Source organism: Tenrec ecaudatus, chromosome 13 (assembly GCF_050624435.1).
Source record: "Tenrec ecaudatus isolate mTenEca1 chromosome 13, mTenEca1.hap1, whole genome shotgun sequence".
In the NCBI taxonomy this organism is placed as follows: domain Eukaryota; kingdom Metazoa; phylum Chordata; class Mammalia; order Afrosoricida; family Tenrecidae; genus Tenrec; species Tenrec ecaudatus.
In genome coordinates this window covers 9,227,070-9,244,616 of record NC_134542.1, presented here as the reverse complement: position 1 = coordinate 9,244,616, position 17,547 = coordinate 9,227,070, and the positions used below count along the sequence as shown (strand labels likewise).

Genomic DNA, 17,547 nt, shown 5'->3' with positions numbered 1-17,547 from the left:
TGGCCGCCACACTGACCAACCCAAGGAGACATGTGGGGACATAAAACTGGAAACCTCTCTGAAGAATTAACTTGCCCAAGATGAAGACGGGCAAAAAAGGAGAAAATAAAAAGAGGTCCCACATGCATATTTTTCAGACCATACCAGTAGGTTATGCAGACAAATGTTAACCCATCATCACTCTGACTCCTGGGTATCAAAACGTTCGTAACAAAATATTCCTATTTCAAATTCTGAAGACATTTGGAAGATAAACATTAAAATCTCCATGGTTTCATGCGGAGTTTAGATGTCTTACGTCACTGAGTACACACACAGAGTGCAAACATCAACCAATAAGAGAATTCTAAATGGATGGCTCTTAGTCACCCTTCAGGCCTGGGACTGATCTCACCGCCACGCTTCATTGTCCAGTCAAACAGCATGCTGGTCTTTTAGGGAAACAATTACCCCAGGGAGGCAAACACTCTTTAGGGCCAGGGTGGGGACTGTCTGGCCCACTGGCCGTCTGAGATCCGCGATGATATCAACATGGCCAGCTGACATCACATGCTTCACAGAGAAGCTGTTCTAGCCATCATGGGGGGTGGGGGGTGAGGGGTGACTTAATAAAATGTTTCACAAAGTATAGCAAGCTCATTTTTAAGTTGAGAATGTTGTACAGCCTGTGAACGATGCCAAAGGTGTTATAAATATCCAAATAGCCCTTGGCCGAAAAAAGGTGCCCCAGGGCTGCCTTAGAATAACTGGGAGCTTTTGCCCAAAGATAAAGCTCAGAAGGGTCAGGAGAAGGCGGAGGAGTGGAAACGGGGAATGTTGGGAGGAAGCAAGCGGTGCTGTGACCTTGAGAGGATTCCAGTCGATGACATGAAACTGGAAACAAAGTGGGCACCAATGGTAGGGGAGAATGTGCATTTGCTCTTCACACCTTCCGCCAGGTCACGGTCAAAGCGTGCTTTTATTTTTAGTTTCAGATAGATGCCATTATGCGGTTCCTGCACATCCGCAGGAAAGAGCCTATTCTGTGCACTGAAGAACGTCGTCGGAAATGAAGCAGCGTGTGGTAAAAGCTGGAAGAAGCTCCAGAAACTTGTTAAAAATAATTAACTGGTTGCGTGACCCAGCTTGGCATCGCTTTTCATTTTGTTCACTTGTCTTTTTTCGACGATAAACGTGAGTTTCTCTTGGAAAGGGGAACAGGTATTTTTTAAGGGCCTGCCAAAAATAAGTCTAAAGAGTCCAGGTGTCATAAATTAGAGGGACCGCACAGGAGGATACCGACCTGGGTCGCAGAAGCATTTGTAGCTGGTGCCCACACTGCGGCACACACCGTGCGCACACGGGCTGAGGGCGCAGAAGTCAACAAGCTGGGCACAAGCCATCCCTGTGAAGCCGGGGCTGCAGCTGCAGCTGAAGTGCACGCCGTCCGCGTGGCAAGTCCCGTTGTTCTGGCACGGGGAGGAGGCGCAGGGGTCCACCCTCTCTTCACAGGCAGAACCGTAGAAACCTGCAACGATGCCAACAGGGCGGGCGGTTAGCAAGGAGCGCGCATGACCACGTAACAACGGAGGAGGTGCCAGCTAACATCACATGCTTCACACCGCCCTCAGGGGTCTCCACTGCGAAGGCGTTCACTAAGCAACCCATTCCTCCAGTTTCTAGATTCCTGACCCAACAAGAGGGGAGAAGACGTTTTTCCTCTTTATGTTGGTACCCTGGGATGGCAATGTAGTATCAAGCCCTGTGATTCCACTTTGCTGAGTGATAAAACAGGTGGCTGCTTAGACGGGCATGCATGCCTGAGCGTGACTACATGGGCAGTTACACTCAGGGACACGTGGGGGGTCCTGGTATCGCAAACCGTTAACATGCTCAGCTACTACCGGAAAGGCTGCAGGATTCCGTGAACCCAGTGCCACCTTGGAAGCAAAATCCGCCAGTGAATGAAAGTGCTGTGGACGCTGGTTTTATGCTAACACCTGCAGGCTCACCATAGTTGCTGTTTCCAAGACCAGTTGTAGGATCGATGAGAGAAACGATGGTAAGAGACCAGGGAGGCACTGGAACGGGATCTACAAATGCAAATGCCAGGAGGAGGCACGCAGATGATGCCTATGAGGGAATCGTGCCCGCTGTGAGGGCAGGGGGGGGGGCAGGGAAGAGAGCCAAAGAAGACATACCCTTCCAAAAAAGGATGGCCACTGCTTATCTTTGCCAACTGCTGCCCGTGGGCATGTGGAGCAAGTTAACAGGTCTCTATTTTCCAGAAAAATTCATTTAGCCCCTCAACTTCTTTTTCAAAAAGATTTTAAGTTTTTAAAATCATTTTTGGGGGGCTCATACAGCTCTTATCACAATGCATACAAACATTCACTGCGTCGAGCACATGTGTACATTTGTTGCCATCATCATTTTCAAAACATTTTCCTTCTACTTTAGCTCTTGGTATCAGCAACTCATTTTCCCCCCTTCCTTACCTACCCTCCCATCCTCATGAACCCTTGATAATTTATAAATTATTATTTTGTCATGTCTTACACTGACCGATGGCTCCCTTCACCCACTTTTCTCTTGTCCTTCCCCCAGGAAGGGGGTTACATGTAGATCACTGTGATGGTTTCCCCTTTCTCCTCCCACCTTACTTTTACCCTCCTGGTATTGATCCTCTCATTATTGGTCCTGAGGATTTTATCTGTCCTGGATTCCCTGTGTTTCCAGCTCTTAACTGTGCCTGTGTCTAGCCTGATTTGTAAGGTAGAATTGGGATAATGATAGTGAGGGGGAGGAATCAGTAAACATTTCAGCATCTTGAAAGGTTGAGAAATCCAATGATCAGTGGACCACGTGGCTACCCAACTCTCTACAACCCTGGGCTCAGAAGAGTCCGATGGTACCCAGCTACCATTGTCACCTATTCTGAACAGGATCACATCAGAAGGTCCTTAAGAGAAGGAGAAAGATGTGCAGCAAAACTCAACATCGTAAGAGAGCCCAGGCTTACTGAGGGGACCCCTGAGAACGTGGCCTGTCGATACCCTTCAGGCCTGGCGCTGAGCCCACCCCATGGCTCAATGTTCAGACAAACAATGGACGAGTCCATAGCACCAGAGAAGCAAGCAAACGTTCGGATCATCAAAATACAAAGTTAACAAAAAATATCTATCAAAAAGAAGAAAATGTTCAGAAATCATTTAGCTGGCAAAAAAATCACTTATGTGGCTTCTCTGTGTTAAAGAGCACAGGTTCAGGGGCCAATAAGAATGACTGTATATAACTGTATGTAAGCCGAGTTTCTCAGCACATTTTTATGCAGTTTTTTTGTGGTAAAATTAGGTGCCTCGGCTGATATTCGGGTCGGCTTACACTCGAGTATATACGGTACATTCCAACATACTTCCTGCCAGGAAAGGGATGGAATTGGGGCAAGAACTTGCATCACTCTGACCTTATGCTTCGCCATTAGCGAAATGGGGTCATAAAGGGCTGCCCCAAACTCTCTGACTTCTAGGGGATTCTGACTCCTAGCAGCCATGCGGGACAGGGTAGAACTGCCCCCAGGGGTTTCTGGGACTGTTACTCTTTACGGGAGTATAAGCCGCATCTTCCTCCCTCAGAGAAGCTGGTGGTTTCCAACTGCTGACCTTGTGGTTGGCAGCCCAATGCATAACCAGTCTGCCACTGGGGCTCCAAATGCATGCCTACAGCACATAGGTATTTTAACCCACGATGCAAACAACCAGGCAAATGCCTGGAGCCATGACTGGCAAATAGTAATGGTTCAATAAGGAAGTAGCTCTCCGTACTGTGGCATTCCCAAGCACCAGATTCAAGAAGGATATTTGGATGGTCTCATCACTGATGACAATGGGAAACACAGACGGAGAATCAGGTTTGTGGAGCTAGGGAGGGGAAATTACTAAGACCACTCCATCCAGGGCTAATGTTTCTATATTACTTTGTTTATTCATTGCAGTAGATAATTTCCCTTTTCATTGCCTTTCTGATACCCAACGGTTTGTAAGCACGGACACTTAACCACAAGGTCGGTGGTTCAAATGCACCAGCTGTTCCATGCAAAAAGAGATGAGGCCACCTGCTTCAGTAAAGATTTACAAAACCGATTAAACTTGGTTTTTGGTTTCATCACACTCAGAAGAAAACCAGCCCAAGCCAGACTCAACCAGTTTGAGTCCCTTCACATGCCCAGAGTCTTTCTGCGCAGGGGACTAGCTTATTAACCACCCTCCACCCCAGCCAAACCTCCTGGTTTCCAGAAGCACACAACCCCAAACACTTCCTATATGGCTGAGCAGCACATTAAGAATTGTATGGCCCTTTGCATCAAAGCGAGGAGCCCTACGGGCATAACGGTTACTCACTGGGCTGCTAACCCTAAGGTCGGTAGTTCAAAACCACCAGCCACTCCTTGCAATCTAGGAAACTCACAGGGGCAGTTCTGCCCTGTCCTGTTGGGTTGCTATGAATTGGCATCGACGTGATATCTGTGAGTTCTGAGTGAGTTCAATCGAAGCTGCATGAGTTCAACCAATCCCCTATCTTACCCTGCCCCTTTCTGTGAGTAGGTATAACTCACCTGACCATTTCCCTGCAATTCTAAGGATCCAGATAATTCAGGGACTCGTAGCATCTAAGTGACCACCCTTCCTGACTCCTTACGCCGCGATTTGCAATAAAGCTACTTTTTCTTTCTCAAAGGTCAGGGACCCTTTTGGGTTCATCTGGGGGTGAATCCAGCTTTGTGCCTGTGGGCTTGAGGGGCCCGAACAGCAAGAGTCTAGTCATCGGCTGGTTAGGCTCAGAGGAGAGGCATCAACTCAAAGGAATGGTTTGGGATAATACGCATGAGTGAGAAACGAATCCATGGATCCATGGGAATAGATGCGAGAACTGTGGAGGATGGTGATGTTTCAAAGACATGGAGAAAGGAAGCAGATGTTGCCCTCTTGTTGGTTATTATGAATAATGCTAAAATGAACATACATATGTGAATATCTGCTCGTGTCATGGCTGTTCTTTCTCAAGGATCAATACCTAGTAGGATTTCTGGGTTACATGGTCTGCCTCTTTCCAACCTTTAGAGGAAGGGCCATAAAATATATAGTAAGAGGTAACAGATAGGGTATAAATGTATAGCAAAAATATCTATATAGATATCTAAATGGGAATGTAGGCAAAAAAGGAATTTTTGTTTTGCTTTTGTTTATGAAAAATACTTGAAAGCAGAACTGATTATATACGGAAGGAAATGTTCCCTAAAAGGGGATCACAACATGTTTATTGAATTGAATATGGAAAACAGTCCCTGGTATTGAATCAGGAAACTTGTGCTTTATTACTAATAAAGTCTCTGGTTTTCTTAATTCAGAAAAAGATGGAAGTGGCATGAAATTGGAATCACTCATTTACCTTTTTTAAAGCATGTGTGTACACCCCAGTATATACTAAGAGGAAGATGTTGTTGTTGTTGTCACAGAGTCATTTCCAACTCATGGAGACCTGCGTACAACAGAACAAAACACTGCCCGCTCCTGCATCATCCTCAAAATTGTTCTGATGTGTGAGCCCATTATGGCAGCCACTTTGTGGATCCATTGTGTAGCGAGCCTTCCTCTTTGTGGCTGCCCCTCTACTTTGCCCTGCATGATGCGCTTCCCCAGGGACTTGTCTCTCCTGACAAGCCCCAAGCAAGGAGACAAAGTCTCACCATCCCTGCTTCTAAGAAGCATTCTGGCTGTACTTCTTCCACGACAGATTTGTTTGCTCTTAGGCAGTCCATGGTACTTTCAATATACTTCGCCAGCACTGTCATTCAAAAACATCTCTTCTTCTTAGGTCTTTGTTATTCAAAGTCCAATTTTCACATTCATAGGACGCAATTGAAAATATCCAGGCTTGGGAAGGCACACCTTTGTCCTTAGGTAATATCCTTGCTTTTCAACACCTGAAAGAAGTCTTGTGCAGCATATTGACCCAGTGCAACACGCAGTTGGTTCTTTTGACTGCCGCTTCCGTGAGCATGGCCCTAATATACATTACTGTGCTAGTAGGAAGGGTGACAAAAGTCAGAAGAACCCAACCTATATCTGAATACCCTTTGTGGAGCTGCACAGGATGTAGACAATTACCAGACAATTTTCCTGACTCACGATTATTAACAGCTCTTAGAAAAGAGGCTCACATAATATAGAGAAGGTGATGGAGGGCAGTGGAACCCAAAGTCCATCCGCAGAGTATCTAGTCAGATTAAGCATCTAGCCTCAGGCCAGGCACACAAATAGCTTTCCTATCAGACAGAGCTTATTGTAAATTTGATCATGGTGGATTGAACCATGGTATAAATGACCTCCCTGTTGACCCAACCTGAATGTGCTCTATGCTTAAATATTTCTCGCTTGCTCTATGACAAAAAATTTATTCTCTGGCTTTTTAAATATTGTTGGTGGTCTTTTCTTTCTTACTCTTTATTGTTATCTTTATATTATTATTATTTTCTTCTTTCTGTTTACTTTGCTTTTTACTGTTTCCATTAGGTTTCCCAGTTTAACAAGCGCAGAAGGAGTGGACACATATAGACATTAACTGATGCAATGGCTTATGGGGGCAGAGTGGGCATGGGGAGGGTAAGAGAAATTGGGGAGCAAGCAATGAACATTACAGGGGAGGGAGCATTAGAACTGATTGTGATGATGTATATACATCTCTTTATAGGAAACTATCAAAGTGTATGATATGTGAATATTATACAAGAAAACTACTCCCCGCCTCCCCCCCCCCCCCCGCAAACAAAGAAACCAAACATGACCAATGGTGACCATCGGTGAAGGGGGAAGAGATTTTGCTCAGGGGCATTGAGTTGATATTAAGGGCAGTAGAATACTTTGGAAAAGGATATCATTAGTGACTGTACAACACAAAGAGTATACTCATCGGCACTGACTTACACACGCAGAAGTTGTTGGACAGGAGAGTGCTCTGTTGTGTATATTTTTGCTCTCATTTAAAAAATCACACTAAAAAAGAAAGTAAGAAAAGGAAAAGAGGCTCAACAATAGGTGACTGTAATGCTGGTGCTCTGTTCTGGAAACCTTCAGCTAATTCACAACAAAACGGGGAAACGAGACACGAAAAGGAGACCCTCGGACATGAAGATGGGTATTAAAGACTGCAGCGTTCAGGATGGATTACCCCTCCCTGCAAAGAACCCCCAATCCTCCTAACTGGACCAGCAGACAACATCATAATAGACAGAGAAGAGGCTGAAGTTGGCGAGGGCTTCATTTTACTAGGATCCACATTCAAGGAGGCAGCAGCCAGGAAATCAAATGACAAACCCCACTGGGCAAACACGCAGCACAAGACTTCGATACAATGTTGAAGAGCAAGGAGGTCATTTTGAAGACTAAGGTGTGTCCAACCTGGCCATGGTTTCAGTCTCCCGATATACATGTGAAATGAGACAATGATGAAGGAAGTTGGCAGAAGATCTGATGCATTTGAATTAGGGTGTCGGTAAAGAATACAGGAAGTATCATGGACTACCAGGAGAACAAAGAAATCTGTCCTTGTATAGCCAGAATGCCACTTAGCAGTGGGGACAGTGAGACTTGGTCTTGTGTACTTTGGCCACATTGCCAGGAGAGACCAGTCCCTGAAAAAGGACATCCTGCTTGGAAAAGCATGTGCTCAGAGAAAAGAGGAAGGCCTTCATGGGGATGTACTGATACACTGGCTGCCAAATTGGCCTCAAGTCTCACCAAGTGTGAGGCTGGCACAGGACCAGGCACCGTCTCATTCTGTTTTGAGTGGGAGACTTGATGTCAATGAACTTGTCCAAGAATTCTTCCCACCTAGGATGTAGGAAAAACAAGCTGACAGCGGAGGTTGGCCTGCATCTCCAGGGTGGCTTATGCTGGCTCTCATAAGACGATTTGTGTAAACATGCTAGAAAAGGAGAAGGTTTCTTATACTAGCGTAAGAAACCATGGCCAGATGAAACCCATATGACTCCAAACGTGGGTCATTTGTGACAGCATTTCAGAAAAAGAAAAAGAAGGGAATTCATGTTTAATTTACGAATTTTGAACGAGGTGTACTGACACAAGTGACCTCGTCCTGCTGTGCCTCTCTTGAGTCTCAGTGTTTCTCTGGGTCACAGCAGAGATATTTTCTAATGCCGTCACACAACTCGAGTTATGAGGGCATGTACCACAGGTATAACCAACACCTGAGAAAATCAGTACTCTTTCAAATCATCTAAGCATCACTTTAAGAACCATGATGCCAACCAATGCAGGCCAGGTCTACACCCCCTACTGGTCAGTGCCAGGTGTGGACTCATAAGGGGACTCTTTGCTGCATTTACATGTGCATTGATTGTATAATTATTGAAATCTTGAATCAAAACTTGCAGGCCAGCAAAATATTGATCACAGAATGCTTGGATGCAATATGAGTCTAGTTTCAATAATTAAATAGGAGCCCAGATAAAAAACAATGTAGATTGCAATCCATATAAAACTATGCACTTATGTGACTGACTTGAAAGACATCTATCCAAAAGATCTATGGAAATGCACTACGACCCAGAGCTCTGATTTGATTATGATTTCCCTGTGTACAAATATGAAATGCTCCTTTGTGTTGAATGCAGAGCATTTTCCCCATCATTTTATTGGCGACTCTTACAGCAATTATAAGAACCCATACATCAATTTATCAAGCACATTTGTGCATAGGTTGCCATCATCATTTTCAAAGTGTTTCTTCCTACATGAGCCCTTGGTATCTGCTCTTTTCTCCCTCCCTCACCCTCTCACCCTCATGAGCCCTTGGTAAATTATAAATTATTGTTATTTTGTTATCTTACACCATCCGCTGTTTCCCTTCACCCATGTTTCTGTTTCTTGTCCCTTGGGGGTGTGTGTGTGTGGGGGGGGTTATACATTGACCATTGCAATCGGTATTCCCTTTCTCCCCCTTCTCCCCTCACCTTCCCCCTACCCCATTACTGCTCCCAAGGGGTTTATCTGTCCTGGATTCCATTTGTCCAGAGCTCTTATCTGTACCAATGTACATGCTCTGGTCTAACCAAATTTTTAAGATAGAACTTGGGTCTTTATAGTGGAGGGGAGGGAGCATTTAAGAACTAGAGGAAGTTGTATGTTGCATCAGTGGTACACTGCACCCTGGCTGACTTGTTCATTTCTTGTGACCCTTCTGTGATGGGCTTTCCAATAATAGTCTACAGAGGGGCTTTGGATTTCCGCTCTAACCCCCCTCATTGGCATCAATATAATTGTTTGTTTTTGGCTCTTCTGATGCCTGATCCCGTTGACACCTGTGATCACCCAGGCTGGTGTGCTTCTTCCATGTGGACTTCGTTGCTTCCCTGCTAGATGGCCGCTTATTTAACTTTAAGCCTTTAAGACCCCAGAGCTATATCTTGTAATAGCTTTCTTCGCCACATTTGCTTATGCACCCATCTGTCTTCAGCAATCATGTCAGGCAGGTGAGTATCTCAGAATGCCAAGTTATTAGAACAAAGAGTTCTGGTGTTGAGGGAGGGCTTGCGTAGAGGTCCAATGTCCATCTGCTACCTCATACTTAACATAGAAATATATGTACATAGACCTATATCCATATCGTTATATATTAATGTATATACACATGCCTATATTTATACCTCTATAAATGTCTTTTGCCTCCTATTTCTTTTGAGTATAGAGTCTTGTGCGAGGTGGTAGGAGACCGCATGGCATGGTGTGTTACAAGGTGGACTGCTAACAGCCAGTGTCAATAGTTCCAAACTACCAGCAGCTCAGCAGGAGAAAGATGAGGCTTTCTGCTCCCAGGGGCAGTTCTACCATGCCCCAGAAGGCCACTGTGAGTCGGGAGTATGGAGTATGGAGTATGTGGTGGGCTGTATAGAGTTTATGAGTGTAAGTAAAAATATCTCACTCTACAACATAAGGTACAAAAGCCTTGGGGTCATCTGTAGCTACCAGCACATATTTCCGTCTTCCTAAGGAACGAGGGATATTATTGCTGCTGTCAGATGGATTGTAGAATCCCAGAGAACACCAGAAAGATGTCTACTTGTGTTTCATTGACTGTGCAAAGGCACTGGACTGTGTGGACCTTGATAAACTGTGGATGACCTTGAGATGAACGGGACTTCCAGAACACGACATTGTGCTCATTCAGAACTTGCACACGGACCGAGAGTCAGCTGTGTGAACAGAACAAGGCGTGAGGACTGTTACCCACGCTGCACCATGCTTCTAGACAAAATTTCATTTATTTGTCATTAGAAATAAATATTTCCATAGAATTACATATTGTTTTTGTGATTAATCACTATCCTTTAATTAGGTTCAATTTGTAACAATGAAAATACATCCTGCCTATCAGATATTTACATGATGACTCATAACAGGAGCAAAATTACAGTTACAAAGTAGCAACAAAAATAACTGTATGGTTGGGGGTCACCACATGAGGAGCTGTATTGAAGGGTCGCGGCATGAGGAAGGTTGAGAACCACTGTCCATGAGAATGGAATCAACCAATCACGGGAACACTTAGAAAAGACTGAAAGAGAAAAGGATTCCAAAGGAAAATAAGGTACATGGGACTATGGTTATATAAGCAACCCTGCTGAGGAAAGAGGAGTTAACACAGAGCAAACCAAACCAAAATAAAAAGAGCTATAATCTAGCTATTTGCCGGTGACTTCAAATGTTGTGTTTGAACCAAGATTGACATGTATGTGCCGGCTGAATGTTTATCCCGTAACTACAGAGAGATCACACCCTGGAGGCACACGGAGCGTGAACATCCGATAGTCGAGAACAAAAGAAGGCATAACTGGAAGGTTCCGAATTGCAAGACAATGAAGTCACTCCGCCATGGTCGGGAAGCTGTCTGGATGGCGGGAGGAGGAGGAATCAGAGGGCGAAGGGATGCTGGCTTTGCTGCGGACAGTGCCGAGCTGTGCGCATGGAAGGAACGGTGCGCGCAGGCGCCGAAGACTTTACGTGAGATTTCACCAGTCTGGCAGATGGGTTCAGTCAGTCCCCTCGGAGTTGCACTTCACTGCTTCCCCTCCTCAAATCAACAATGTGTTCATCTTAAAGATTCCCCAAAATACCTCTGAAATCCAACCAAACACTTGGATCCGTCTCTATCGGCACCTTCCCCGTTCAAACCACAGTTATTTCTCCCGGTCTGTCACTCTAGCTTCCTTTGGTGAGAGTTCCTGTTTTTGTCTCCTTTCAAACTGCAACCAGAATGATTTTCCAAAAATATGTGCAGGATCGCAGCTTCCTCCCTCTCAGGAACACATTGGTCTCAGCAGACCGCTCTATCTCCTCAGACTGCAAGAGCTAGCCCCTCTGGAATCCATTCATTCACAGCATTGGTTCCCTACCTAGTATCTTGCTACCTGCCCACCCGACTTCCTGGGAGCTCCTCCACTCACCCGCCTCCTTCCTTAGTCTTTATTTTTTAATTCTTGGCTTAAATGTCAGGCTGCGGTAGTTAGGTGAGTTCATGCCAAGTTGAATCTGGAGGAGAGTGGAGGGGTGGCGTCCCACCTGTCAATCAGGTCACAGCCTGATGATGCCTCCTTGCGGTGTGGCCTTCTTATATACTGGGAACCCAGAACTTTTCTCTCCCTCTTCCTCTCTCTGAGACTTCTCACCTTCTTGATTGCTGACACTTGGTTGGCAGGCCCTGAAGGTTACTGAGGGCTGTGGCGTAATGTCTTGTTTTCACTGACCTTGGATCCACATGACCTTGCATCCACTGGCCTGTGATCTTCCTGCTTCCCAGTTCACCTTTCTGTGTCACCGGCTGGTGGCTTCCTTGACTCTGAAGAGGGCCCTGGCTTGCACTGAACTTGAGTAAGCCTGGACTGGGAGGCCTTCTTTCGATATAAAATTACTTGTTGATATAAAGCTCTTTCTTATACAGAGATGAGTACCATTAGATTTGTTTCTCTAAACAACCCAGCCTAACACACAGGGCAACTCTGATCACCCCACTCGAATGATCACCCTACTCCGCAGTTAATTCGTGTTTTCTCCTCACTCCCGCTCCCAAAGCATATGATCGGGTCCTAACCCTGGGTACCTGTATATGTGGCCTTATCTGGACACAGCATCTTTGCAAAACTCATGAATTAAGTTACCATGAGGGGGGATTCCCCCAGGCCAATAAGCAAGATAAGCTTGTGCTTCTTTACTAATCCTCAGGGAATAATTTCCCATGAGTTTCATCAGACTGGTGTGGTGGTTAAAATGTTGTAAAACTATTTACTACATACCAGTAAACACAGGTCAGTCTGTGCTTACCTGGCTTATGGAGTACTCCATGTCTGTTAAGAACTGTCAACTACAAAAGAGGGTTAGATTCTGTTGGCAGATGCTGTGGAGTTCAGAGAAAGATGCCAGCCAGATCTAAAAGCAGAATCTTCCTTGTGGTGGAAATATGTGAAATTAGTCTCTACAGATTAGTAAGTAAGTAACTAATTGACCAAACTGGCCAATAAACACGTGGATTAATAAGGCTGCAGTTTAATTGAAGGGCAAAAAGATAAAATGACTCAACGAGCCTCATCTTTCTTGCCTCTTGCTCTTTGATGATCAGACCAGTCTTTGGCTACCTTAGCTAGGTCTCTGCCTCAACCTACGAGCTACACTACCTGTGGGACACCCAACCCGTAGACTGTGTTGCTATAGTTTGAGGTTTCTTCAAGGCCTGCTTCGCCACAATGCTGGTGTATATATCACTTGAGCTGGAGACTGATGGACCCTGTCATCTGGCTGACTGTTGGTGACCTGCCCTCCTGTTTGGTGCCTGTGGCCGGATTGCCTGTATTGCTTCACAGAAGACTCGGCTGTCTGCTTCCTAGACTTGCACCCAGCAGCCCTCATAGTTGAACTGAGCCATTTGCACTGCTCTGTGGACTAATTAGCTGTTTATTTCTTATGTTGTATATCTCAATAGATGATAGATAGATAGATAGATAGATAGATAGATAGATAGATAGATATCATAAGTGTCCTGGTTTTGTTTCTCTAGAGAACCCTGTCTAACACATTGCCTCTTGGGTGCTCTGATATGTGCTTGAGGCTATACCAGAGTAGCATGGGTCTTAAAAGAACAATGAGGACCTGATATCAACCATGACTGTACAACATGAAGAGTCTAATCAATAGCCCTCAATTATACATGTAGAGGTTGTTGAATTGGAGAACATTTTGTTGTACATATCTATTCCACAATTAAAAATAATAATAGTTAAACAAATAACAATGAGTGCCAGGAAGAAGGAAATGTTCTAAAATTGGTTGTGGTAATGCTTCTTGACATGACTGAACTATTGAATTGTATGATGTGTGCATGAAGTGCCAATAAAACTGTTAAAACAAAGAGAGAAAGATGACTGGAAAAAAAAAAATAAAATAAAAAAATAAAATAAAAAAAATAATAAAAAAAAAAAAAGAAAGATGACTGGACTCCTTATAAGAAATAGAGAAGAGATGCAGAGCTAGAGAGGGAAGGCAGCATGGGAAGACGGAGGCAGAGAGGGGAGAGACGCCACCACAAACAAAGAATTGCCAGGGACCGCCAGGAGGGAAAAGAGGTAAGAATGATCTAGGTTCTTAAAGACTTGAAGGTGAACAAGCAACCATCTAGCTCAGAAGTAACCAAATCCACATGAAGAAGCACACCAACCTATGTGCTCATGAAGTGCCAAAGGGATCAGTTATCAGGCATCAAAAAACAAAATATCATATCATTATGAATGAGGGGGAGTGCCTATTGGGAACCCAAAGCCCATCTGTAGGCAACTGGACATCCCCTTACAGAATGGTCACGGGGAGGAGACAAGCCAGTCAGGGTGCAGTATAGCACCTATGAAACATACCACTTTCCTCTAGTTCCTAAGTGTTTCCTCCCACCTTACTATCATGATCCCAATTCTACCTTACAAATCTGGCTAGACCAGAGGATGTACACTGGTACAGATAGGAACTGGAAACACAGGGAATCCAGGACAGATGATCCCTTCAGGACCAGTGCTGAGAGTGGCGATACCTGGAGGGTAGAGGGAAGGTGGGGTGGAAAGGGGGAACTGATTACAAGGATCTACGTATAACCTCCTTCCTGGGGGAGGGACAACAGAAAAATGGGTGAAGGGAGACATCGGACAGTGTAAGATATGACAAAATAATAATAATTTATAAATTATCAAGGGTTTATGATGGAGGGGGGGAAAGGAGGAGTCCAAGAACTCAAGTAGAAAGTACATGTTTTGAGAATGATGATGGCAACAAATGTACAAATGTGCTTGACACAATGAATGGATGGATGGATGGATGGATGGATGGATGGATGGATGGATGGATGGATGGATGGATATAAGAATTGTACAAGCCCCCAATAAAATGGTTTCTTTAAAAACATTTTTTTAAAAAAAGAATGATTCTTCCTCCAGAGTCTCCAGAGAGGACAGGGCTCTGCTGCCCCTGTGAGCAGGGGGTGCCTGGACTCTAGGTCAGTGAGGGAGGAGCTTCTCTTGTTCTAAGCCACTCTGTTTGTGATGCACTCGAGGGAAACAAATACCACATCGCCTTCTGATTTGTACCACAGTACCTCCCTTGGTGGTGTAGTGGTTACACATTGGGCTGCTAACTGCAAGGTCAGCAGTTCGAAACCACCAGCCGGTCCTTGGGAGAAAGAGGGGGCTTTCTATACCTGTGAAGAGTTAGTCTCAGAAATGCACAAGGCGATTCTACCCTGTGACTCAGCATCGACTCGACGGCAGTAAGTGTGATTTTTTAGTTACTGTGTTTAAGGTGGCGCTAATGGGCTAAACCACCAGCTCTTCCATGGGAGAAAGAGCCCTGTAAGGTGTGCAGAGATCCTAGACGCAGCGTTGCTGTGAGTCCAAAACTGTTCGACGGCAGGGAGCTTGCTGGGTTTTGTAAGGTTTGAATAGTTCCCTGGAGGGAGGGACTAGGAGAAGGGTGTATATTAGTCAGTCGACGTTTAGATGATCCAAATATAAGTGAACGATCACAGAATCCAAAGGAAGGTGGAAAATCTTGGCCATCTACACAGTCTGCTGAGCAGCGGAGAGAAGCGAAAGGAGACAGCCTCTGGCCTCTCAAGATGAGCTCCTTCTTCGACATAAAGAGCAGCAGGACACGCCGGCGTGGCTTGTTTGATAGCACTTCGCTTCACTGCGAGATTGGCAGAGGTTGCTTTTTTTTTTTTTTTGACACACGGAAGGTTTGTGGCCACGCTACACCACAAAAATCTAGCGGCGCTGTTTGTTTTTGAAAATCATTTTATTGGGGGCTCACACAGCTCTTGTCATAATCCATGGATCCATCCATGGGTCAAGCACATCTGTCCATTTGTTGCCATCATCATTCTCAAAACGTTTCTTTCTACTTGAGCACTTGGTATTGGGTCCTCATTTTCCCCTCCCTCCTCCACTCTCCCTCCCTCACGAACCTTTGATCATTTATAAATTATTATTTTTCATGTCTTATACGGCTTGATGTCTCCCTTCGCCCACTTTTCTGCTGTCTGTCCCCCTGGGAAGAGGCTATATGTAGATCATTGTGCCCTGATCCTCCTTTCCCCCACCACCTTCCCCTTCCCCTCCTGGTATTGCTACTCTCAGGATTGGTTCTGAGGGGTTTATCTGTCCTGGAGTCCCTGTGTTTCCAGCTCTTATCTGTACCTGTGCACATGCTCTGGTTTGGCTGGATTTGTAAGGTAGAATTGGGGTCATGATAGTGGGGTGGGAGGCATTAAAGAACTAGAGGAAAGTTGTATGTTTCAATGGTACTACACTGCACCCTGACTGTCTTGTCTCTTCCTTGTGACCCTTCTATAAGGTCATGTCCAATTGTCTACAGCTGGGCTCCATACTCCCCCTCAATCACACGTGCTCACTTTCTGTCCCAGGGCCATGCTTTGGTCAGTCACAACATTCCAAATGCTTCCAGCCTGCTTTTTGCACGCTTCATGGACCACAGCCCCCATACAACATCCCTCTTCCAGGCACCGGCAAACAAAAACATGCGTGCGCCTGGCTGGATTGTGACAGTCGCTTGGTTGCGGTGGTCTGGAAGCGAAACCGGCTTCTCTGTGAGGTCTGTCTGGATCTGTGACAATGAGATGGCCAGGGAAGGCTGTTTCCTCTTTGCAGATACGCCTGGAATGAATTCTTCGTGGAGGGAGGGGATGGATCCCCTGAAGGAACAGGCTCTCCACGGAGCAGTTTCCTCTGAAGAGCTGATGGTTACAGGGATGGGACGAATCTGGAAAATCTCAGGGAGGCCTGGAGCCTCAAAGAAAGAGCCAGGTTTGGCATGGTGGTCAAGACGGGGGCGAAGGAGGCACGGTATGTTAACCAGAGAGGGAGTTTTGGCTGGTGTTTCTGGAACCTAATGGGAACCACGTTCGCTCTCACTCTGGGAAAGCAGGCAGTGGGGCAGATAAAAAGGAGGAGAGGGGCACCGAGGAACAGCAATTCCACACCTGTCCAGCGTAAGAGACCCAGAAGATGACATTTATAGAGATGTGACTGTTCATTTTCAGGGAAATCCATTGGAGATCAAGGAAGGGGGTACCTTCTTCCGCAGGACAGAGACCCATTTAGATTTAAGGCTGGCAAGTGAAACGACATTTGGAAATGGTCGGAGGAAGATCGAATGCAATTTCCCCCTGGCCTAGACTAACGAGATAAAAGGAGACCGAAAATAATGTATTTGAAGCATATGAGTTACATGATCAGAAGCAATCGGTTATGAGCAGTGGGAATGCAGACGTTGGGCCAAAATTCCCCATTTCCTGTTGTGCACTTATTGACTGAATCTCCACTAATTGAGACCAACCATGTCCCAGGCACTGCCTCACGCCCTGCCACATCTAAGGGGGCAAACATGATAATAAGATCAACCACTGAAAGAACAAAACAAAACACAGTTGCCTTTGCATCGATTCCAACCCACAGCCATCCCATGTGTGTCAGAGAAGACGGATGGGGCTCTCGGGGGTTGATCTTTCACAAAGAGATTGGTAGGTCTTACTTCCGAGGCACTTCCGAGTGAGTTCAAACCTCCAGCCTTTTGGTTAGCTGCCAGACACATGAGCAATTTGTACCATGCAGGGAACTCCACCAAACGATCAACCAGTAAACAGATAAGCTCAGTCCGTGTCAGGTGCTACTGAAGCAGGGACGGAAGGAGAGGACATGGGGGCAGGGCAGAGTTTGACCTCTTTCCATAGAGTCGATGCTGACTCACAGTGATCCTGTGAGACAGAGTAGAATGGCCCCCACAGGGTGCCCAAGGCTGTCACCTTCAGGGAGGTGGACTGGCAGGACGGGCACACCTTTCTCCTGCAGCACGGCTGGCTGGTGGGTTTGACCTGCCAACCTTTCAGTTAGCAGCCAAGTCCCTAACCACTGCACCACCAGGAATCCTTTAGCAGTGCATCAGG

At 45.6% G+C, this 17,547-nt stretch overlaps 1 protein-coding gene across 1 annotated transcript in view; it reads right to left on the bottom strand.

Moving 5' to 3' along the window:
• DNER (delta/notch like EGF repeat containing) overlaps nucleotides 1-17,547 on the bottom strand; it is a 188,906-nt gene that overhangs the window by 59,314 nt on the left and 112,045 nt on the right. The window contains exon 7 of the mRNA XM_075530190.1: nucleotides 1,283-1,507. Within this exon, the coding sequence (XP_075386305.1) occupies nucleotides 1,283-1,507 (225 nt within the window). The remainder of the gene's footprint in view (nucleotides 1-1,282; nucleotides 1,508-17,547) is intronic.